The sequence below is a fragment of the Punica granatum genome, chromosome 2, assembly GCF_007655135.1.
Source record: "Punica granatum isolate Tunisia-2019 chromosome 2, ASM765513v2, whole genome shotgun sequence".
NCBI classification, from domain to species: Eukaryota; Viridiplantae; Streptophyta; class Magnoliopsida; order Myrtales; family Lythraceae; genus Punica; species Punica granatum.
The window spans coordinates 3,632,618-3,656,315 of NC_045128.1; the positions used below are offsets into that span (position 1 = coordinate 3,632,618).

The 23,698-nt window shown below is 37.2% G+C and overlaps 4 protein-coding genes across 9 annotated transcripts; 2 read left to right on the plus strand and 2 right to left on the minus strand.

Moving 5' to 3' along the window:
* Window positions 1–162: 162 nt before the first annotated feature.
* LOC116194082 lies at window positions 163–2,300 on the plus strand. 3 transcript variants are annotated; one of them, XM_031522801.1, is made up of 4 exons: window positions 164–452; window positions 554–627; window positions 775–1,066; window positions 1,916–2,300. In XM_031522801.1, the coding sequence occupies exons 3-4, from the start codon at window positions 887–889 to the stop codon at window positions 2,087–2,089; spliced, it is 354 nt and encodes a 117-aa protein (XP_031378661.1). In that variant the 5' UTR covers window positions 164–452; window positions 554–627; window positions 775–886; the 3' UTR covers window positions 2,090–2,300. The 3 variants fall into 3 exon arrangements, with proteins under 3 accessions (XP_031378663.1, XP_031378661.1, XP_031378660.1); XM_031522803.1 differs by lacking the exon at window positions 554–627 and having other exon boundaries at window positions 163–452; window positions 883–1,066; XM_031522800.1 differs by lacking the exon at window positions 554–627 and having other exon boundaries at window positions 165–452.
* Window positions 2,301–2,387: 87 nt separating this feature from the next.
* LOC116194081 (CMP-sialic acid transporter 2-like) lies at window positions 2,388–6,716 on the minus strand. Of its 2 annotated transcripts, none has more exons than XM_031522799.1 (15): window positions 6,567–6,716; window positions 6,013–6,073; window positions 5,843–5,903; window positions 5,640–5,751; window positions 5,388–5,467; window positions 4,982–5,057; window positions 4,791–4,891; window positions 4,418–4,489; window positions 4,070–4,118; window positions 3,862–3,903; window positions 3,570–3,691; window positions 3,318–3,377; window positions 3,063–3,111; window positions 2,814–2,908; window positions 2,388–2,696 (listed from the first exon to the last, which is right to left on the minus strand). In XM_031522799.1, the coding sequence occupies exons 1-15, from the start codon at window positions 6,591–6,593 to the stop codon at window positions 2,645–2,647; spliced, it is 1,059 nt and encodes a 352-aa protein (XP_031378659.1). In that variant the 5' UTR covers window positions 6,594–6,716; the 3' UTR covers window positions 2,388–2,644. The 2 variants fall into 2 exon arrangements, with proteins under 2 accessions (XP_031378659.1, XP_031378658.1); XM_031522798.1 differs by having other exon boundaries at window positions 6,010–6,073.
* A 2,119-nt stretch (window positions 6,717–8,835) lies between these two features.
* LOC116197047 lies at window positions 8,836–9,345 on the plus strand. Its single transcript, XM_031527051.1, has one exon. It carries the CDS (start codon window positions 8,836–8,838, stop codon window positions 9,343–9,345), a length of 510 nt encoding a protein of 169 aa, XP_031382911.1.
* A 6,180-nt stretch (window positions 9,346–15,525) lies between these two features.
* On the minus strand, window positions 15,526–19,694 carry LOC116194079 (calcium-dependent protein kinase 26). 3 transcript variants are annotated; one of them, XM_031522795.1, is made up of 9 exons: window positions 19,425–19,694; window positions 18,326–19,213; window positions 17,788–17,931; window positions 17,546–17,698; window positions 17,116–17,231; window positions 16,809–16,976; window positions 16,403–16,627; window positions 15,957–16,101; window positions 15,526–15,851 (listed from the first exon to the last, which is right to left on the minus strand). In XM_031522795.1, exons 2-8 carry the CDS (start codon window positions 19,092–19,094, stop codon window positions 15,979–15,981), a joined length of 1,698 nt encoding a protein of 565 aa, XP_031378655.1. In that variant the 5' UTR covers window positions 19,095–19,213; window positions 19,425–19,694; the 3' UTR covers window positions 15,526–15,851; window positions 15,957–15,978. The 3 variants fall into 3 exon arrangements, with proteins under 3 accessions (XP_031378655.1, XP_031378656.1, XP_031378657.1); XM_031522796.1 differs by lacking the exon at window positions 19,425–19,694 and adding an exon at window positions 19,345–19,362; XM_031522797.1 differs by lacking the exon at window positions 19,425–19,694 and having other exon boundaries at window positions 15,526–15,793; window positions 18,326–19,094.
* Between the last annotated feature and the right edge of the window lie 4,004 nt (window positions 19,695–23,698).

Consider the following 23,698-nt stretch of genomic DNA (forward strand, 5'->3'; position numbering starts at 1 on the left):
TTTTCACAATAAAATAAATAATTCATATAAAATTAAAAAGTGATTCCATATATATTTAAAATTAAAATTATATTTTAAAATTATATTTTGAATTCAAAATTATCATTAATTTTTTATTTTCTCTTTTTAATTTTGGAGCAGAAATAATTTGGAGCTGAAAGAGAAGACGCAAAATTCGTCTCTCCTCCTTCACGTATTCTCTCTCTCTCTCTCTCTCTCTCTCTCTCTCTCCCCCTCTCTGTGTCAGTCTGTTGCTTCGACATCGCCGGAATCCGGACGAGATTTAAACCCAGAATCCAATCTCTCCCCCATTCGCCTGATCAAAACCCACACTTCAATCTCTTCTCAGATGCCCTTTTACTCAATCAAGAACAAGTCTTGCTCGCGCAGAATCCTGCTTCTTCTATAGACTGACGTCCGAAGCTCATCGTTGCCACTCGTTTACCGATTCGGTGTGCATCTCCTACTTCTTGCTCTTCATGCCCTTTCTGCCCTCTTGCTTACTTACTTGAATCGGGAAAGCTCTGAAAGGCCATCGCTTTTGACCGTTTAGCTCTATAGCTGTTCCTGGGGTTGCTGGTTTGAAGGAACATGGAGCTGATTTTGGAGGGTCCTGTCGCGTTGGAGGTTTACTGCCTTCAGTAGTTTTGCGTCCGTTTGATGTTTTTGAAATGAAATTGCATCGCGTGTCTCATTTGATTTTGCCTTCCGGGGCTTGGGCTGATATTCTTGTTTCGAAGGAGCTCATCATTGCATATGTTTTGTCATATGTAGAGGGGCCAATAGGAGCTGCCCTGTAGAGAAGTCGGCTGGAGCTCGATAACGATCAGTTTGGGATTCTAACTTTGGGACTGAAGGCTTCTTCTTGGTTGGTATATGAAGGGAGATGTCGCTGAGGATAAAGGCAGTGGTGGACAAGTTCGTGCAGGAGCTGAAGGAAGCTCTCGATGCGGACATCCAAGACAGGATCATGAAGGAGAGGGAGATGCAGAGTTATATCGAGGAACGGGAACGCGAGGTCGCCGAGCGCGAAGCCGCTTGGAAGGCAGAGCTCTCCCGTCGCGAGGTAATATGCCTCCATTCCTAACCTGCTCCATATTCCCGTGCAGCCCTTTTCACTTAAAAGCTGCTTTCTGTTGCTGGTCATCATGTTGGCTTCATGTGATACTGGGGTTTGCCTCCAGTATCATTTTATGCGCCGGGTTTTGTTGTACTTAATGAGGTGTTCATGAGGTCTACAACTTGAAGGATTTGCCATGTTTGCGAGAGTGCTGTAAAGCTTACACCAAAGATTACTCAAGTTGTATTCTTGCCCGATCGTCATAAATAAAATGATTCTTTCTCATTTCTTTAGGTCTGCTATATGCGATATATCGGATAAATCATCAGCTTGAATCGGTCATTACATTGCCAATATGATCAATCATTGATGAATTTTAAGTTCAACCTTGCAGGGCTGCTGTGCTTCCCTTAAAATTATCCCTGTATTCGTAGTCTGCTTTCTTTGTGACAATCTTTAGTTTCCTAAAATTGGGCTATTCATTGTGCTTCTCTTTTACCCGCATGCAGTTTGCTGCTGATTCTGGTACTTTAAAATGATTGTCAATTCTTATTTGAGGAAACAGAGACCTTCTTGTTGCATCGGTATACTATGACCTGTGCCACATCATGTATTCTAAACTGTTTTCGAGTTGTTTATACGACGAGATGTGTGTTCCTCTATGACCTTTCAATAGTACAATCAATGGAGGATTAGCTGCTCCACCAGTAATTCTTTTCGGGGCTGTTTCTTGACCATTCATGTTCAGTTTTAAGGGTTACTGTACATATTCGGTCTTGATGGTGTTTCTCTACGTGAGTTAAGTTTGGCAAATCTTCCACCACTTTCTCACTTACCCTTTTGTGCCAACTCCAGGCAGAAATAGCCCGACAAGAAGCAAGATTGAAGATGGAGAAGGAAAACCTTGAGAAGGAGAAGAGCGTCCTAATGGGGACAGCGTCGAATCAAGATAACCAAGACGGAGCTCTCGAGATTACCGTGAGCGGAGAGAAGTATCGATGTTTAAGGTTTGCAAAGGCCAAAAAATGAGGCCAGCTAGAATCCGGGTCAAGGACAGGTTTCTAATGGTTTGTGCAGATCACCAAGCTATATATCTTTTGGACAAAGGGCAATCTAATCATCCGAATTGTGTGGATTTCACATGAGAAGATCAACTGTAACATGTACAGATGATGCCCTTTGGCAATGAAATTATTTTGATTGAACGAAGAAGAGAATGAAGGGCCAGTGATTAGTTTAATTGTGCCATGAGTTTTGGATGGTTGATAAGATCGGATTTGGTTGGCGGATTGGCATAGAAGGCAACAATGCGGATTCAATAGTAATCTAAATAGATCAACTGAGCAATAGCAGTGTTTGAATCATTGAATGAATGGGCTATAATGAGATTAGTACGAGAAACAACCTTTTACATTACGTAATTGACCTAAATGACTAACTAAGATTACAGCAATCGATTTTGTTATCAAGTAGCTGAACGCTTCGTAAACTGTAGGAAAATAACAGCAGAAAAATCCGGGAGGAATTTCATGGCCTTGGCATTGATCGTTTTAGACAGGCAAGGCCAAGGGGGCCTAAGGCTTACTATCTCCTCGGCTTCCCAATGGAGTGCAAGTATATCGAGACCGAGACAACACTGCACATCATAAAAGTAGACAAACATTAACTAAGTAAAATATGCGACAAAACTGGGCAGTCCAGAACCCAGATAACGGTGACATTGAAGGGAGCTCAGGTGAAAGATGAGACTTACATCGAACCAAGAAAGAAGGCTAGGGATAGATGAAATCCGAAGAGGAACACAGAGACCACTGCTGTCAGAAGCATTGCCACTGAAGTCGAATAAACCTGCACATACAGAAATTTAAGCAACCATACTTCCGTAAGTGCACAAGAATTAAATATATATACATATAAGGGGGGGTTACCAAGAGCCAGATGGACGGGGCTTTACATAGAACGACTACACAGCTGGCATGGCGGACAGAAAATGATGTCTTACCTTCACAATATTGTCGGCGTACTTCATTACCATAGATACAGCAATGCCACTGCAAGACATACAAAGCAAAAAACAAGAATTAAAATCCAAATTAAGTTCATCATCAGGCATTCGAATCAGCCTACACAGCAGGACCTAATTTCGAATTTTATTAAGTTATTTACATGCTCAAAAGCGTAGTCCTGTTGACCAACATCGGTAAAAAGCTGAAGCAGCCGAAGATTTAAAGGAAAATAACAGAGGTAAGTGATATACCTCAACGCATGATTGAGGATCATGATAGTTGTGATCAAAGAGTATCCGTGGAAAAACCCCCTGGATATTCAATAAACAGCAGAATTAGAGAAGCTGGTGAGACTAGCACAATCACAAGAAGAAGATGGATGTTTTACAGACTAGCAACTGCAAAAAGACCCTTCAGCCAGTAATGAGAATAAAAGTGGAGAGATATGTGAAGGTGTTAGAAACATTGCAAATTTGTGCTAAGAGGAAGGATTGAGAGATTACTTGTTCATGACCGCATCAAAATCTTGAATGAATATTGCAATAGCATTGAAAATCATCCCAAATATATACAACCAGAAGTTTTGCACATTTATGTTTCTCGAAGGACGCTTTTTTATTATAGCCTGCAAGAAGTACAAACATATGATTGGCAAAGAGCATTTATGTGCATCAAGTGGAATTTTTGTAAACATTCAAATAGATGAAGAATCATAGGATGAAAATTCATATCAGCATCAATATTTAGGAAATAACCCACAGATCAAAAACTTGGAAGGATATATAGATAGCTGACCTCAGTGTAAACTCCAGCAAACCCACTTAGAAGTGCCATTACCTATCAAGGAAACAACAAGAACTAACTTAGCATATATACCCATAAAAATGCTCTACCCTTGAATTTGCTGTGACTTTTATATTTTATCTGTTTGTTATACGAGCTCTCTTACTGACAGAGAAGAAAAGGCCAAAAGAAATGCTATATACATCTAACGATAACTCACAATGGCCATTATCCAACCCTGAACTGGAGTATCAAGCACGCGATCAGAGCTGCAAAAGGAATTCATTTCGAGGGTTACAAGTTTAATAGACAAGGGAGTGATGACCTATACATGTCTTGCTCTAGGCATATCATTGGAAATGAATGAGCACCTAAAAAGGTCTAAACTGTACTGACACCTCAAGTTTTTTTGTATTATGAGAGAAGCAAGGCAGTAAACTACCATAAGTCTGATCTTATGCAAGTATGCCTGATGGTACAGAGTAAACCATTCATATACACCTATAGTGACAGCAATGACTTAAGAAGGACAAATTAAGTTGAGACTAATGAGAATAGCAAAACTTACTTCGAGTTTAGCTGAGCTGTAGTGCATCCCGCACATAGTAGAATGAATGCTGCCCATTGAATCTCACTCAACCTGCAATATTTCACGTCTTTATGCTTGGACACAGTAATGGAAGTTGGCATTACTCACCCATAATCTACTATCAAGTACCAGATGATCTTTTGAAGAAGAATACACATATTTCTACAAAGAGTAATTACGTGAATCTTAAATCTAAGATAGTACAAGCAGAGGTAACACTGATACTGGAAAATGTATCCATCACCTTTATCTATATCAACCACAGCTTTAAAGAGGTATTCCCAGATAAACTTTACGAAGAAAGACAACCCTTACATCCGGATATACACACCAAAAGAAAGGATCCGCTTACTCTCTCTTAAGTATTATTCGATACAGGACACCAGTGCTGATGATATTCAGATTCTTTAGTATCTGGTATCCTGGAGCATCCACATAAGCAAAGATGTAATACTGTCACAGAACATGAATGCTGTTAGATCATAATAAAGATGATATCAAGCTCATTCTCCCCCAGAAATTGTATATATCGGAACTACTGACCTGAAGCAAATTTTTGACAAGGTAAAGTGCCGCAGGAATAGGATAGACGCTGACTTCATTCAGTGTAGTACTCAGCCTACATTTAAATCAGAAAACAATGAAGAAATTAGGGGCGGGGGGATGTTTGTGGTGGGGGGAAGGGAACACATATTTCATAATTGCTAGTAAACATATACTATTGGGCAGAGAACTGTCACATGACAGTAACATCTAATTCAATCTTGGATATTTTGGAGCCAAAAACATCCTTTACACAAAATATACCACTTGTTGAAGATCGATCCATCATCTTTGGAAAGCATGAAAACTTATGCAAAACAAGGAGTCCATATTTCATGGTAAAAAGAGTAGTGTCTTTCTAGAACTCATAATGATTGATACCTAGAGAACAACGAATAAATGGTACCTGTTATCTTCTGTGACACCTTCCCTCTTCCAGATTCTCATCAAGAAAGCAAGTGATAATACACATTTCAGCGTTTCTACCTAAGACCAAGAAAAAACAGATTGAATTACCAGATTGAACAGTCAATTCCAGCATTTCAGCACATTTGCCACCCATCTTCTGATACTATAGAATTAACCAGAACCTGCCAGCACAACTCCTATACCAAGTGTGCATCACCCATCTCATATCATATGTAATGAGTAAACTCACCGAAAAATTAGCAGTGGTGACACTGTAGTCATACTTCCCAGCTCTCTTGGACCAAACGATGAGTATTGATTGTGAACTTGTAAGAATTGTCAAAGCAAGGGTGACGATGGACCTGTTCCACAAAGGGGGGACTGTTACCAGGATGAAATTAATTTTCACATCAACTTATTAACTAAAAATAAAAGAAGAAAAGTTTTTCATACTTGCGCTTCCACTGGCGATTACTAGGGCCACCTCCTAATGTACTCAGAGGGTTTACAGGAACTACATGATCAAAACATGGTAAAATTAATGGCCAATTTATTGAAAGATATTGAAAAAGGAAGCACTTCATATATGAACTGCCTGAAACTAAGCAGTATCAACATACCACCTGAAAGAGCCTTTCCCCGCAGGCTCTCTAAATCATCTCCTGTCGGATCCTCGTCCTTATCCTGCAAATGCACGTTCCAGTCCGAATCAACCATGGCACTTGAAACAGAAATGAAGAAACAAGTAGCTCTACATTTTTTTGTTTTTGAAGTAAAGATAAGCTAGCTAACTATCGAGGTAATTATGCTCGAAACATGTGCATAACAACAACTGGATGAACTCAGTAAAAACTGATCCTTGCAAGCATTTCCGCATGAACATAATCAACCATGACAATCCAGTACAGAGACACAAAAGCGCACAGGCACAGAGAGTCGATCGCAATGAGAATTCAGAACGAGCAACACAGTCGGATCAGGAATCCGCAGCAGACAGTCGAGCTTCAGCAGCCACCTACACTATGGAAATTGACACAAACTCGCCAAGGTCCAGCAACAATTAAGAGACAAAACTCTACTCGGAGCAGCTCAAGGGAGACTGAGAACGGCTAAATGCGTCCCCAGTATCGTATCTCACAGGTAAATAACTACTAAGTGCGAGGCGAGTGTGGTATACCTGATCTTTGAGCTTCCGGTACTCCATTCTCGAGCATCAGATTCCGGCGATCTGCTCCGATCTTCTCCTACGTCAAGATCTCGAACCAGCCAGTGGCATACTGATCTCAGCTCTGCGAGAGCTCTTGCCGAGGGATGATGACGAAGAAGAAAGGTCAGGTAATCGGGTCGGGTCTATCCGGATTTCTTGGGCCGGTAGCTCGGCCCATGGGCGCTGGCTGCTTTGTTGTGCTAGTACAATAGGTTATTTGCAAAGGACCCCCTCGACCATTAGAATCTCACAAACTTCCCCTCAAACTATACTACGAATGAGAGACTAGAAGCCTATGGGCAAGGTCATCACCACGGTATTGGTTGCTCCATCGAATCTCAGTCATCACATTTGATGAACTTGTCAACTTCAAAATTGTCAATTCTCAAGTAAACTTGCAAAACAAGGTATTGTCTACAGTTATAGTCAATTTTTTTAGATGGTTGTGATTATCCAATCGCGCATATATGAAATGCATGGTTTGATAAACATTCAAGCTCACGTTATTGTGAAATAATACAAAGAATACGTCATATTAGACCATTTTGCACTGTCTGTGAATAGATTCACTTGCTTCTCGAACTTGCGCAGTATTCACGCAACGGTCAGGATTTATGTACAGTCTAACTACAGATGAAAAATTTAAAAAAAAAAAAAAAAAAGAGAGGAAGGAAGGAAACGGGAAAGGACCTGTCCAACCGACAGCTGAAGTGGGGCCAGGTTGCGGCCATTTCACTGGATCTCGTCCGTGGCCCAGTGGGGCCCGTCCACCCACCTGCACTGCCCAATAGCAAAGCTGGAGAACATTTCACCAAAAAAAAAAACAAAGAATAATTACTTAAAAAGGCGCAAACTTCATACATTTTTTATTCTAACATGAATTTTTTTCCTAACTTAAAAATGCACAAATTATGTATTTGATATCAATTCTAGCAAGAAGTCAAATTTTTCATTAATTTGAATTGAAATTGTTGTTATATGTTACCGATGACATGTGGCTGAAGATGACAGGTCGAGTGAGACCCACAGACATTGCTTAATAAATTTGTTTCTAAAAAAAAAGGAAAATCAGGAGAGGGGCAGTGGCCAGGTTGAGGCTTCCGCGGTTGAGGTCGTCAGTGATTTACAGAAGGTGTCGCTCAACATATCATCTTGTGCCATGTGGCATTTGTAAAACATCAACAATTTCCGTTTAAATTAACGAAAAATTTGATATCGTGCTAAAATTGATATTAAATGGATAATTTGTACATTTTTAGGTTAATGAAAAAATTTTGTGCTAAAATTTTAAAAAGTATAAAGTTTGTGTATTTTTAGATCATTAATCCAAAAAAAAGGACAATTCAAATTTAAAGGTTTTCCTTTTCTTTGCCAACGAAAGAGAAAGAATTTATTACAATTAAAGAAAAGGGATGAAATTCAATCATTTACTTCATACCTGGATATTTGAATTTTTGTTAATTAAGAAAAAAACTACATGTGAGAATGCCAGCTTTGTCCCAAAATAAGAGTTCTTTGGTATGATTAATTGTGAATTATAAACTCAATGCATGGCATGTGATGACCAATGATTGACTTCGGTACCTAAAGCCCCTCTTCATGCAATTAATCAATTCACTAGTTCGGCAAATTTCTCAATAAATCTTGGTGCAATAAACAAAAAGAATTTGACCTTCGTGATTCCTTAATGTTATAAACCGATTGTCGAGTCTGAGGTCAATCGAACATATCAACTAACATAAAATGTTTTTTCAGATCACCCGGTGAACGCGCAAGAACATTACTATCATAAAAAGATTGCAATTCATGGAAAAAAAAAAAACAACAACAGGGTAAATGAAGAAACTTTCTACTGTATAATCTGATTGGCTTCCTCTTTTTTAGTATTATTTTTTTTCTTCCCCGGTAATGGAAGTTTAACCAACAAAAGCAAAGTATATGATTAGAATAACAATTAGCTAAAAAATATTAATACCGAAAATTAAAATAATAATAATAATAATTAAAAAAAAAGCCGGCAAAGGAGGGCAGTGGGACCCACGTTCCCGCGAATAAACCAGGCTGTGCTCAGCTGTTCGCTGTGACAGAAACCTCCATCCTTCCATCCTTCCATCTCCCTTCTTCTTCTTCCTCCTCCTCCTCCTCTCTCTCTCTCCGCGTCGTTTCCTTCCCCATCGACTCTATCTCCTCGCCACAAAGCAACCCCCATTGCCGAGGAATCCCTCCTTCTCCGGCAGCCATGAGCTCCTCCTCCATCATATCCCAGACCCTCCACAGGAAGCGGCCCACCTTCAGCTTCACCACCTCCGCCCCCTCCCTCCCCCTCTCCAGCACCGACTCCTCCTCCTCCTCCTCTGCCTCCGCCGGCCTCCGCCGCCGCCTCTCCTCCATCTCCTTCTCTCTCCCCGCCGCCTCCTCCTCCGCCTCCTGGGCCCTGCAGCGGTCCAAGTCCCTCCCTGCCATCGGTGCCCAGACCTGCTCCTCCGTCAAGCGATGGTGGGACTCCGCCTGGGCCTGGGTCCTCTCCCGGAAACCCGCCTTCGCCAAGGACCTCGAAATGAACGAGGAGGAGACCAAGCTCGTCGGCTCCTCCGGCCGGGGCAGCTGGAGGCACGTCTTCTACAAGGCCCGGGCCGAGCTCCGGAAGCTCGTCGGCTCCGACCACGTCGGCCTCCCCCAGACCTGTAGGTACGACTCCTTCAACTACTCCAAGAACTTCGACGACGGCCGGCCGAGGTTCCACAGCTGATCTGATCCCGAACCCCACCACCATCACCCACCCCAAATCAATGGCGGATCCCGGAGGGGCAAGGCAAGCTGTGATTTTCTTCGAAATGCAGGTTCTTTCCGGCCACCACCATTGCCCGCTCTGTAAAAGTGTTTCGATGAAATTCACGCACCGAATCTCGAGCTTCCAACTCCGGGGTCCGATAAATCGAGGGGTTTAGTGATTGATTTGCCTGGGAAGAAGATGAAAATCGAGCTCAAGTTCAAGACTTTGATGGAATAAGATGCAATATTTCATCGATTATTCATATAGCAACCACATATAGTTTTGTATTGATCTATATGCCTTTATTCTTTTCCTTTTTTTTTTCCCACCCTATGTTTACTTTTGTGGTGTATCCCTAAAAAGAAAAAAAAAATTTGTGGGTTCTGTAACTAAATTATTAGTTCATGTTGGTAAATATCGAGCATCGGTCTATTCGATTCTTTTTCAAATCTTTGGAACATTGTCCTTGTGATCGAAAGACGTTGGCGTTATTGTATCGGGCTATGTTGGTGTTGTTTCGAGCAATGTAATATCGCGTTTTGATTGCGACATTGAGTTATATTCATATCGATCTAGTCCTGCTTACGGCATGCGGCTTAACGAGCCTCTACGAGTGTATATGAGCTAATTGCAGTTGGATCTAAATCGTCATCTGCAGTCTGTCTTCTTCTTGTTGTATGAGACCACTAAGGTATCATCCATACCTCTTATTCGGTCGGACGTGATAGCTGAAACTAATTTGCAATGTGAAGACATGTCATTTTCCTTATTTTTCTTGTCCTTTCGGAGTTTCTGAGAATATTACAAATTACTAATCGATTTAATTAAGATCTCTAATGATTAATAATTAATAATGACTCAAAAAGGGTCAATGAGATCATGAACATGGGATTGGTAGCTTGTGCTTCGTGGCAAGCAATAGCCGTTGCGTGTCGGTGGCGACAAAACGCAAAGCTGTAGAGAGAGATGAGAGAGGCCAATCATTTGCCAGCCAAGAGTCGAGAGGAAGTTGGCAGAGCAATTCACGGAAATTACCGGTCCGAGCGGAGAGAAGAAAGTGTTGTGTGTAATAGAAATACTACGTATAGAAAATATTATTTTATCAATAAATTACTTTATTTATATTTGTTTAATATTAAAAATCAAAATGATAAATCATTATTTGTTTGTGACATTGTCACGTGGTACCTTCGTTACATATAATACATTTTCCCGAGCCGGACCGTCCGAGAGATTATTTCTTATACTCGTCTTTCTTACATGATTTTAAGGAAAAATACAATTTTAGTCCGTTATCATTATACGCTTTTCTATTTTAGTCCACTTCTACTTTTTTCTGTTCATTTTCATCCAATAGCTTTGCTTATTATTTCTTATACCCGCCTTTCTTATATGATTATAATATCTTTAAACAATAGATTTGTAATGTTTATGGACCTTTTCATATGGATAAAGGAAAAAAATTACTTGCATTTCAAATAGTACGTGTATAATACGTAAGATACAATATAGAAGAACAAGTATGTCTCTGTAAATGAAAATTTGTAAATATATATATATAGGGTGTACGAATAACTCATTTGAAAAAGGTAAAATAGATAGAGAGAATAAAATAAAAATTAATGGTGTCAAATCCTATAGTGATAAAAAAAAAAATAGAAAAGCAAGTAATCACATGGGCAAAAAATGTGATGTTATATTTATTTGTAAAAGCTAAATATTTGCTTCCGTAAGTGACATAAAAAAAATGGAAGAACTTGCATGTAATAGAGATAATGGAGATAAATCTAAATAAAAAAGGCAAAAAATAATTTTTTAGAAATAAATGGTCTGATTATAATGATCGACTCATTTGATTTGATGGGTTAATCGGGTTATATTGTTACCTTGTCGGTCTAGGTTTAAAAACTTTAGATAAGAAACGAAATTAAAATGAAAAAGAAAAGACATCTAGGAGAGGGAAATAGTTCCTCATTCGTAATCTAAAATTTGAAAAAAAAATTATTGCGTATGTCATAATTTGTATATATGGTACATCTAATTCCATATTTCTTTTAAATTTTCTAAACAAAAGTTGGTGAATTATTTTTTGGAAGTAAGTGGTCTGACCATACGATAGGATTATTTGGTATTAGGGGTCGACGGAATTATTTAATAATTTTATTTGGGCCGCATGATGTAAAATCCTATAGTGATTAAGAAAAAAATGAGAAAAGTTTGTGCACCATATGGATGAAAAATGTGACAATATATTTACTTATGAATGCTAAGGTTTGCTTCCATAAATTTGCTTCTTACCATAATCATCGGATTATTTGACAAAACTGGACAACCAAGTCACATTGTTACCTTGTTGGCCCGAATTTAAAATACTGGGCAAAAGAAGAAAATTAAGACCAAAAAAAAAAACACTTGGGAGAGTGAAAATATTTCCTACTCACAATCTAAAATTTAGGAAAGAATATTGCGTGTATATATAGTACTTTTAATTTTTCAAAACAAAAATTGTGAGGAAATATTTTTTTGAAAAAAAGTGATCTTATTATAATGATTGGATCATTTAGCCTAACGAGTCAACCATATTGCCTGATATCTTATTTGGGTTGAATTTGGATATAAAAAAAAGGAGAGAAATAAAAAAAGTTAAAAATTTTTAAAAATATTTTTTTCTATAGAAATAAGTGATCCAACTATAATGATTGAATAATATATCCTAACAAATCAATTGGATGATGTTATATTTTATTCGGGTCGGATTTGAAAACATAAAAAAATTTTAAAAAAAGAGAGAAAAGGAATTTTAAAAAGTTAAAAATTTTAAAAAACATATATTTTTCTATAGAAATAAGTGATTCGACTATAACGATTGAATCATACGTCCTAACAAATTGAATGAATTACACGATATCATATTCAAATCGGACTTGACAACATTCAAAAGGGGGAGAAAATTGAAAATTATATATAAAGAAGATTGGCGAGTGGGGAAAAATTCCCCACTCGCCCCCAAGGCCCATAATGGGACCTATAGTCAGTTCTTTAAATGATATAACTAGATTAAATCACTCGTGCGATGCACGGGTACAAAGTCTTTACAAAAATAGATTTCATCTGTTTTTATTAATGTTATACTGTCGAGAATTACACAAACTTGTAATCATAATCATAATCATAATATGTATAAATTTAAAGATATAGTTATTTATAGCGGAATTTTGAGTAATCAATGAGAATATAAAGGCATATTAATAAATAAAAGTAAAAGATAATTATTTATTAAAGAAACTTTTATAGAATATGGCAAAATTTTAAAAAATAAAAATAAAGAACCAAATGGAAATAAAATTAGAAAAAAATAATATCTATTTCTTATAAAAGTGTTTGGTCCTTGTATAAACATAAATAAAAATAATTTATAGCTAGTTGAAAAGACTTATTTTAGTGAACAAATACTAAAAATCGTGAAGTATATTTGAAACGTTTGTATTAGTTATTATTTAAAGCGTAGATATGTTGATAAAATTATAAATATAACTATATAATACTAAGGAAACACGTTCCTCTTAAAGATCTATCACATAATCAATATTCTTTATTTTATAATATATAAACATGTGTACATGCTACCTAACAATTTCAAAAGTTTTGCTTTGTTTTTTTAATTGTGAATAAAGAAAAGAGAAACGAGTTTTAGAATATTTTATTGTAAAATTTTTATGGGTGACACATGGCTAAATGAGAGTTCTTTCTTGGAAATCTCTTTGAACTCTTTTAGCTTATTGTATAGATAGATAGATAGATATAGATTTGTGTTTATATAAAAATACATATATTTTTAGAATTTTATAAAAATACGTGCATCGATAGCACGCTTAATATGATTAATTAAACGAGGCTATGCTCAATTTTTTTTTATATTTCATTTTTTAGGTCAAGTATTTTCAAATCGTACGATCAATTTGTTTAATTACTTTGCCTTCTTTGTATATATTCCTATCATATAACTACTTCTTCCTTTTGTAATTGCATTAGTTTAATAAAAATAATTATTTATTCTTATTAATTTAATATGGAAAGTATATATGAAAAATTTATTTTATCGTGCTTTTTTTCCCTCATGAAACAAATATTTTGATTTTTTATATTTTAGTATGAATTATAATATATTGATATTTATTACATAGATATTATCTAAGTTTGTAAAGAAATATTCCATAAATCGATTTCATGTATATATAGTATCCATTAATATATATTGCATATTTTTTCCAAACTTTAACCTTGAAAATTTTAATTGGGTTTAATAACAAAAAAACACAAATTTTTCATATTTTAACAATTCTAAAATGAACTTTTTCTTTAACCTAAAAATACATAAATTTTTTATTTGATAACAATTCTAACATGGAGTCAAATTTTCCGTTAATTTGAACGGAATTGAGACCACAAAGGGCATCGACAACCCAATCGGGGGAGGACACCAGCAACCTTAATCGGGGGGAAAGGGGTGGCCGGAATTGAGGTCCCCACCCTCCAGAATCGAAAGAATCCTCAAATCAAGAGCTTTCCCAATTTTGACGGGTAGAACCACGACCCCGGCCATCACCCCCCTGATTGGGATCGCTGGCGCACTCTATGGCCTCGATTCCGTCCAAATTAACGAAAAATTGAAGTCGTGCTATAATTATTATCAAATTGAAAGTTTGCGCATTTTTAGTTTAAGAAAAAAAGTTCACGCTAGAATTGTTAAAATGTGAAAAGTTTATACTTTTTTTATTAACCTTTTTAATTGAGATAACTGTACAATGGTATGTTCATTGAATTTTTATTTTTATATGTCTATATAATTTATTGGAAAATATAGAGAAAAAAATAATATGATTTTCAACATTAACTAATACATTGGAATAAGATTAAAAATGACTTTTAGTTTTTATATTTTATGATTTATTGAGTATTATTGTTTGTACTTAAATTAATATAATATAATTTAGGCTATTACATTATTTATAAAAATATTTAGTTAAAATATTTTTCTCATTTAATGGACGGATTATACGTGTGATGATAATAATAACGCGACAAGTAGCACAATATTATGATGATACATTATTTTTCAAAGCTGACATATCCTTCATCATGGAAGACGAAAACACTAATCCATAATGATCAAGTTAAATTGCGACATAGAGTCTTCCAATGTAAAATTGTTTTCCACAGTTTTGCTTGAAATGCTTCTTAAAAAGTGAAGCTGCTTACTTTGTATAACATATTGCTCGATATGCTTTTTGAAACCCGAATCCACTGGTTTATCGTAAATTGTTTCACTTTTTTTTAAATCATTTTGTCATTTTAAAAGTGAGAATCATTTTCATATCGTAATTGCATTGTAATTTTAACTTTAGAGTGAGAAATTTTTCATGATTATGGGAAGAATATTGTCATTCATAAGTTGGGGTCATATTAGTCCTATCAATTATAGAATTAAGAGTAATGTTTGGTCATTGAACCCACTGCCACGCGAGAATGTATGATTACAGCTTGGGCATATTAATTCTACACAATTATGTGCTCTTAGACATTGAGAAGGGTATGAAACCAATGAAAAATTTCTCTCTCTTAACATTTCTTCTATGAGTTAGCATATATAAACATAATCTTCAAGTCCTTATTTACAATATTAAGGGATATTTCATATTTGTATTATATATTTTTAAAAGAAATTGTACCTGAAATAATATAAAAAGAAACCTAATATGATTGACCTAATCATTAAAGAATATGTCTTCCTTGGGAAAATCCTAAGTTCAGGCCACCTCATAAATTATGCAGGAGAATACTCTCTATTAAGCCATTTGTACGACCTGTGTGGACGGACCGACCTGTTCCGTGAACTTGTAGAGCAAGGACGCTCGGAACCCCTTGTTATAATAATAATAATAATAATAATAATATAATGATTGCTCATAATGATCTAGTTTATTTTATATTGAACTATTGCACCTTAATCCTTCTTCTCCTCTACATTTGATTTATATAGAAACTTTCCGCCCAACACAAAACAACCGATGAACTCACAGCAGTGCAAATTTAACTAACAGGTCGTGCAGCAAGCGACGAAGATAAAATGATGATCAAAGACTTAACAATTTGGGGTATTGCACCAAATGAAGTTTATTAAACCGATAATATTACATTATTACACATCGAGTGAATTCTAACAGTTCATTTTCCTTTCAAGAATATACAATCACAGGGTCTCATCCGAAGAGAGAAATTCAGAGGCTGACATAAGATAATTACAATGTAAAATCCCGCATAGCTGTCGGCGTTCTCTTAAAATTGCATGGCAGCATGAAGAGAGCTCGAGTCCCAGAGATCATTGCCCCGAGTCTTCACTTACCCTCCCATTATTTGTTGTTCCCTGCAGAGATTGAACGAATCCTTCCCAATTTAATCTTCTCTTCCGGTGGTTTTACAGCCTGATCATGTGGCAGATAAAACTTATGAGAAACCCGACAAATGGAAGTTACTCGACAAATTCGAAACATTGCAGGGACTTCTCGGTAACAAAAAGTTGAACTTGCCTGACATTACTTGATTCCGAGTTTAAAGAGCGCCGGGAGTGTCTCTCATGCTAATATTCAGACTGTTCCGCATGGTCCGTCTTCCTATTCCCGCGTTACCCTTTTGCATCATGGCAACAAATTCCCCGTAATCAATTCTTCCGTCCTGAAACAGGGAAGTAAGAATGAGAAACTTTCAGTTTCAGTTCTCAGTGCAGGTTTTCCAGTAACTTTCCATGTTCGTTGAGACAAGAGAAAATGGAAAATAAATGGAGAACTCCCTAGTTTCCGAAAGTCAAGCATTGTAAACTTAGCAAGTTAAACTCCTCCACTTTAGTGCAAGTAAAGTTATCCAATCAAAACAATAGAACTTGGTTTCGTTTTCTAACCAACCGGCAAAAGATGCGAGAGACACCCTCGATGCATAACAACAAAGAATTGTCCTGTAGAATCTTGATGGAACTTACATTGTCTTGGTCGACCTCTCTTATGATATCTTCCAAGAACATATCGGTCATATTATGCTCCAAGCAAGCCTGCTGGAGCTCATCAACTGTAATGTAACCACTTCCGTCTTTGTCAAAGTACCGGAATGCTGCCACTAGATGTTCCTCTCGTTCCAGTTTATTAAGGTGAATCGTCGCAGCAATAAATTCTCCGTAATCAATCGTCCCGCTGTTGTCCACATCAGCCTGAAAAAAGTTTTAGGTGTGTGCACACATTGTTTTCTAGCCCGAATTGGAAATTTCAGATATTAAATATTAGCAGAAATGAGATTGACTGCATCATAAATGAAAAATGAACAACTCATTAATTTGATTTTGCAGTCAGGTAAATGAGAATCTTTTGCTTCAGAATAAACAAGGGACATACTGCATCCATGAGATCACGAATCTCAGTATCTTTCATCGTGGAGCCATATCTTCGCAGACCTGCTTTCAGTTCATCGAATGTTATCGCCCCACTGTTATCGGTATCCATGGCTTTGAACATTTCTCGCAACCCGGCAATTTCCTCCTCAGAAAGGCTCTCAGCAATTACCTAGGATCAGCAACAAAATCAGAACCTTTTGGATAATTACTGAACTCTGTCCGTTCATGTTCAATGAAAAAGTAAAGCTTTAAGAAAGGAAAGCGATGATTTTCATCCAACAAGAAGATATCATATATGCTGCAAATACCCGTAAAGCCATTTTCTTCAATTTGTTCATTGCGGAGAACTGTTTCAGACGGGACAGGACGGCTGCATCCAATGATCTATCAGGAGCCACCCCATTTTCGCAAATCCAAGGATGACCTGAGAGATTAAAACGGTATGTGCATCGGTCAAGGATCTTCCTTGCCCATATTCACTTTTCGACCTCCCAAATTTCAAAGAATCCTTCATTTGTGTAAATTTCTCTTTTCACGTATTTCATTTTCATTTGAGGCAATCGAAATAAAGATGTATTTATTTGACCAACCGTAATATAGAATTGAATCATTTTATATATGGATTTTGTTCCAATTCGGATCCGCTTACTTAGGATGGAAAGAAAATAATCATCACAAAGCAGATACATAAAGCAATGTATGTCCGGGTCTTTTCTATCAAAACGAAGTTATGCTTACATAATACTTCATGAGCAGTCAAGCGTTCTGAGGGTTGAGAGCAGAGCATCTTCCTGATCAAATCTTTTGCACTGTCGGAGATTACAGGCCACGGATCTGAATCGAAGTCTATATATCCCTTCAACACGGCATCAAATATTCCTTGCTGTGTTTCTGCAACTCCAAGTAAAAAAAAAACACTTAGCATATGTCCCCGGAAAATATTAATTTTGCAATGTCAAGTCTTTTTTTTTCCTCCATACCTGCCCAAAATGGTGGTACACCACTCAACAATATGTAAAGTATGACTCCGGCTGTCCACACATCAGCTTCGGGTCCATAATGCTTTAAAAGCACCTCAGGAGCAACATAGTATGGACTACCAACCACGTCAGTAAATATTTGTCCTAGAGCACAGAACTAACAACATAAGTTCCATGGAGAGAGCAACACAAAGATCAGGTTTGGTAGGTTAACTTGTCATTTTGGTAGGTAGCAAAAGCACATTTACTACGAAGGAATGAAGATGAACCGTATGTAATCACCACAAAAAATTGTCACATTTAGTACGGTAAATATATTGTGCATTATACCATTCTCCATTGCCAGTGATAATAGGACTTCATAAGCAAGACTTGCCGAAATTTCTTTAAGTTCTTTAATGATGCCAATCTATCATGAGAAACTTTAATTTTCGGCAAGCCTCCATAAGATTTAGGACACAAATACTTGATAAACACAGGTGGAAAGAACATCTACGTAAATTCCATATGCTACAAATAGAAGTTTCGGATTCCTTACCCGGCTTGAAAAACACAGATAGCCCAAAGTCTATCGCCTTCAGAGAAAAATCATCATCCTTATTAACCAACAAGAAATTCTCTGGCTTAAGATCTCTATGCATAACCCCTAAGGAGTGACACGCCTGCACGACCCCGACAATAATCTTCGTCAGCTCAGCAGCCTTCCGCTCGCTGTAATGCCCCCTTTGGATGATCCGATCAAACAACTCCCCGCCAGAGCAAAGCTCCATCACAATGTGCACATACAAAGAATCCTCGTACGCGCCCTTGATCGTAACGATATTCTTGTGACCCGCCAAGTGGTGCATTATTTGAATCTCCCTCCTGACGTCCTCCACATCCTCCTTGGAGATCAGCTTCCTCTTTGAGATAGACTTACAAGCGTACTCGTTCCCAGTGGAAATCTCAGTGCACAAATAAGTCGTCCCGAACTGGCCCTGCCCCAACTTCCGGCCCAGGACGTAGAGGTCCCGGATGTTGGGGGTCTTGTGGCCCAACACGAAGTACGATTGGTTCTCAGCACCCTTCCTCATGATCGCTTCCCTCTTCCTAGGACTGACTATAACCGGTAAATTACTGATCTGATCCCTGTCCTTCTTAGGGGCGAACTCCGGCTGGTGGGAGTTGATGCTCGACGGGGAGTAGTCGGAGTTGGAGCGGTCCGAGTTGTTCCGCTTCGTGTAAGCAGTGGAAACCGAATGGTCTTGGGGATGATCGTAACCCTCAAAATATTTCCCTCCAAAAGGTCCACTACATGTGTTGCCCATAAAAGCAATCAATCCCACAACACGCACACGCACCGACAGACAGCCAGACAGACAGACAAATTTCAATTCACCGCTACTCCACAGCTCTTGATTTCTTCATCAAACGAAAAACTTGCCCCCTATCAATCACACGACACAGCAAAACGAATCAAGAAAACAGAGCAAAAAAGGACCGATTTTGAGGGACACTCAGATTGGAAACCTCAAAGAACAGCACGAAGAAGGCGCAAGAAACAGAAACCCAACTGACATTTGATCTTCCTCCATGAAAGCAACACACCCACAAACATAAAGGTTAGAGAGAGAGAGAGAGGGAGGGGGATCTGATACCTAAAAAATTGCGGGAGAAATTCGTGTGGATTATCAGGACCAGTAATATGAATGAACAGGATAACCGACCGGGTGTCAGAATCCCCCCATTGTCTAAATGAACATTCAGAGGACGAGAACAGAGAATCCCAAAGTTCCAATCTTTTCTTTGAATTTATTTATTTTTGGGGAGATTGAGGTTACGTTTGTTCCTATCTTAAGGTGTTTCGCTGAGAAACGTCGGAGAGGAGAGAGGGCTGACCAGACCACAGACAGAGAGAGATGGTGGACTCACTCTCTCTCTCTCTCTCTGTGAAATTATATCACGCGGCTTCAACGTTCTTTCTTTTTTTCATTTCTATTCTTAGTCCTTCCACTTTGCCCTAAACCGAATTAGACCTAGTATATACCAAGTTTGGAATCGTTGCGATGCACTAGAACCCGTCTTCCTAATAAAACTTTTCACTTAACTTAATGACCCTCGTAAACCGCAAACACTTATTCAGCTGACACGACCGGGTTTCAGGATACTAAACAAAAACTTGGTCTGCAGTCGTGATCACGACGTACCGATCAGATATTAAATAACGTAGCTTTTAGTTAATGTCTGGCATTGCATGATCAACAAAATTGTTTTCTGGAACTCAAGCAAGTGCATTCTGATATTTTGTTAGAAGTTCGATTGACAATAAACAACTAATAATCTTCCATATATAAAAGCAATAAAAAAAAAGTTATATGGTTGTCGTATATGAAATTGATAACTTTCTAAAAGTGTACACTTCAGAGCGTGTGAGCTGCCGTAAGATTTTGCAAACGAGGGGTTCAAGGAAGATCAAACACGGTCGTCTCTTCACTAATTATACATTCACACTCGAAGTGAGCAGTTTTGGGAACGTGTTACCGGGTTATAAATAGAAACTTTGTAAAGTTTGAGGGTCGAGAATCTAATATGTGCAGCAAGAAGGGACTCCAAAGAAAAGAATAGTTTCAACAGTTTTGACTTCAACGGGCGTCGGAGAAGAGTCAGAAGACAGCAAAGCCCGTGGATGGTTCTTGACCAATCCTCCATGTCCTGTTTTCACATAGACAACCCGTTTTGAATCAGGATTTCCTTTCCAAAAATAGAAATCGATATCTAACAATGTCTAATTAATCAGTCTTTTGTTCTATGGATAATGTGGTCGCGTAATTTAAATATAAGAGCTCTCCGGATGAGATCGCGTTTCAAGACTATTCTTGAATTCGGATCTTTGAATACCTGCCGGAGGGCATTAACAAAATTTTACGTTCGACTGTAATAGTGTAGAAACTTGTTTAGTTAAGAAAGAAATTTGTTTGCAATGATAATAATAATAATAACTAAATGGTTGTCACAATCTTAGGTTAGTGGGAAAAACTTCAAGGTGGCTCCATCATTCTATGCACAATCTCATTATTAAAAGTACTATACTACAGATCATCATATTATAGAATAATCTAGTAATGAGACCTCATATTATCGAATAAATGTTCTACTAAAAAATCAGTAGTGCTTTATCGATCCGACCCGATCAACCTGAATCTTTCAAAAAAGTTCGGGTGAGCAGCAGAGTTGTAATTTGTGAAATGTCGTGGCCCGATCTTTTGCAGATGCTCGGCTTGATTATCGTATTAAAAGTTGAACTAGTGGGTTTTAATTTTTATGAAATAGCTGGATCCAACAAAAATCCTAAAGCCGTAAAGCTAAAGACTTGGGCCAAAAATCAATCTCTATAAACTTTTCTATACCATCACTGTTTTTTTTTTTTTAAATGTATTCCAGCAATTTAATTTAATTTATAATCAAATTTTAATTAATAAAAAGGAAAAAAAGTTAAAATTAAATTTGAACTTAATTCCACCAATAAAAAATTGAAAAGTATTCTACCGAAAAAATTTTGAAGAGTGAAAATGTAAAGTCGAACTCTCCTTCTACTATTTCAATTTCCTTTTTGAATTATATTTTCCTTTCCTTCTTCAATTTTTGGTTTTCTTTTAATTTCAATTTTACTTCTCATTTAATATGACAGTGTAATATCGCATCATCTCCTATATATAAGCTTTTAAAAGTTTTTAGTTGAAGTAGCTCTATTAAGTATGAAAATTTAAAGAGGCCAAAAAAAAAAGAATTACTTTCCTTTTCTTCTTTTATCTTTCATTTTTCTTCTAATCTAGTTCCACTTCTCATACTTTTTTTGAAAAAAAATTATTTTAGTTCATTTCATTTCATTCAACATAATATTACAAACAACATGATATCATAATATTGCATCATCTCTTAAGCTGAAATATCTTTTTTGAATTTTATGATTATTTTTTTATAAGTTGAATTATAATTGAGGTCGTATATACAAAATATTTTACATGAGCGATTTGTTTATGAGCTCTTAAATTAACTTTATCTTGCATGGATATGAAATTTATTATATTAAAGTTTATATAGTATAAAAATAATTTATCTATATATTGAGATAAATTATAAATTAATATTAATATTTTTTTAACATATAACATTTCGTAATAAATTTTCCTTACAAAACCTTTACCAACATATGGGACCTCTCAACCAAGGAGCGTTGCATTAGCTAGAATTGAGATTATCAGGGATCAAAGAGCGCCTTGAAATTGACTGCCTAGCTCTGCATGAGACAAATAGATCTTTTAAGGGTCGGTTGTTTTCCCGGATAATCGCAATTTTATTTAATTAATGGTGCTCATGTAGTCATCACATGTTTATATTAGTGAACACAATACTAGAATTGTGAACGACCTTATCAAGTAGAATGAGAACTCTTTCCATTTTTTCGCTTGCTCTCTCGAGGACCTCTACAACCAAGGAGGGTTGCATTAGCATCGAGATTGAAGTATATATGCCTCATCTATGATACTTTTTACATATTAATAAGGGATGAAAAATCAATAGAAATCTTACAATTAACAAAAGTGCACGGCGGCACCTTGCCTAGCATATAACATCCATTTCTTCGTCCACTACAATTTCATATATAAATTTTCTAATCATGTATCGACAGCCTGATAAAAATGCATATGTTTGTTTATAAAATCAAATTTAACTTAACTTAATTTTATTTTTCATTCAATTCAACAATACTATTAGATTTCTATAGGCTTATACGGACCTGAACTCATATCAACTTAAAAGTTCAAGCTCATAAGTGGTGGTACTCAAATCTCATATAAGCTTGTGGTTTCTTTCTCAATTTTTCCACGTGGGACAGCATATCTCAACATCTGTCCTCACGTGGCAATGTGTGGTTCAACACGTACCACGTCCCTTAAATACCCGCCCTTAACAACTGATCACGAGCTTGGTATCCTATTATGTGCTCTTGCAAGGGGGACAAATATCAAACTAGACTCAAGCTCTACACTCGAGCCTAACTAGAGGTACACTTTTAGCTACCTTGGAACTGGACCAGGTCACTCTTGGCCCCGATTAATATAAGGCGCACTCTTGACTGCCTCGAAACTGAATATGCGTGGTGTGAGCCCACACAAGCGCGCGGAAGTATAGCTCGCTCCGATACTATGTAAAATACCCATCGGGACTTGAGCCCATCTGCAATTCAAAAACTTAAGTTTATAGGTTGCTGGACTAAAGTATCATATAAGCTTGTGGTTTCTTTCTCAATTTTTCCATGTGGGACAACATATCTCAATACCTACCCTCATGTGGCAACATGTGGTCCAACACGTGCCACGTGCCCTTAAACGTAAAATACTTACTGGGCCTATACAGACTTGAGCTCATATGCAACCTAAAAGTTTAAGCTTATAGGTTGCTGGACCCAAGTCTCATATAAGCTTGTGATTTCTTTCTCAATTTTTCAATGTGGGACAACATATCTCAACACCCGCCCTCACGTGATAACGTGTGGTCCAACATGTGCCAAGTGTCCTTAAACACCTACCCTTAACAACTGACAACGAGCCGGACATTATCTTTCGTACTCGGGCAAAGGGGGACAAATACCAAATTAGCGTTGAGCTCCACACTTGGGCCTAACTAGAGGTGCACATTTTTCAACTATCTCGAAACTGGACCGAGCACTCTCAGGCTTGATAAACATGAGGCGCACTCTTGGTTACCTTGAAACAGAATCTGGCAAGGTGTGAGCCCACATAAGTGCTTAGAAGCATAACCTGCTTTGATACCATATTGAATTTCCATTAGGCTTATACGGGTTTAGGTCCATATCCACTTAAAAACCTCAAGCGAATAAGTAGTGGTACTCAAGTCTCATATAAACTAA

What these genes read in the sequence shown, in the direction of transcription:
- LOC116197047 (XM_031527051.1), top strand. Translation starts at nt 8,836, where the DNA reads ATGAGCTCCTCCTCCATCATATCCCAGACCCTCCACAGGAAGCGGCCC.
- LOC116194081 (XM_031522798.1), bottom strand. Translation starts at nt 6,593, where the DNA reads ATGGAGTACCGGAAGCTCAAAGATCAG. An exon ending in GGTGTCACAGAAGATAACAG is followed by an intron (nt 5,058 to 5,387) that starts GTACCATTTATT and finishes ATTTAAATGTAG; the next exon opens with GCTGAGTACTACACTGAATG. An exon ending in TTGCTGGAGTTTACACTGAG is followed by an intron (nt 3,692 to 3,861) that starts GTCAGCTATCTA and finishes TACTTCTTGCAG; the next exon opens with GCTATAATAAAAAAGCGTCC.
- LOC116194079 (XM_031522795.1), bottom strand. Translation starts at nt 19,094, where the DNA reads ATGGGCAACACATGTAGTGGACCTTTTGGAGGGAAATATTTTGAGGGT. An exon ending in ATCTGTGTTTTTCAAGCCGG is followed by an intron (nt 17,932 to 18,325) that starts GTAAGGAATCCG and finishes TCTGTGCTCTAG; the next exon opens with GACAAATATTTACTGACGTG. An exon ending in GAGAGGTCGACCAAGACAAT is followed by an intron (nt 16,102 to 16,402) that starts GTAAGTTCCATC and finishes TCCCTGTTTCAG; the next exon opens with GACGGAAGAATTGATTACGG.
- LOC116194082 (XM_031522803.1), top strand. Translation starts at nt 887, where the DNA reads ATGTCGCTGAGGATAAAGGCAGTGGTGGACAAGTTCGTGCAGGAGCTG. An exon ending in CAGAGCTCTCCCGTCGCGAG is followed by an intron (nt 1,067 to 1,915) that starts GTAATATGCCTC and finishes TGCCAACTCCAG; the next exon opens with GCAGAAATAGCCCGACAAGA.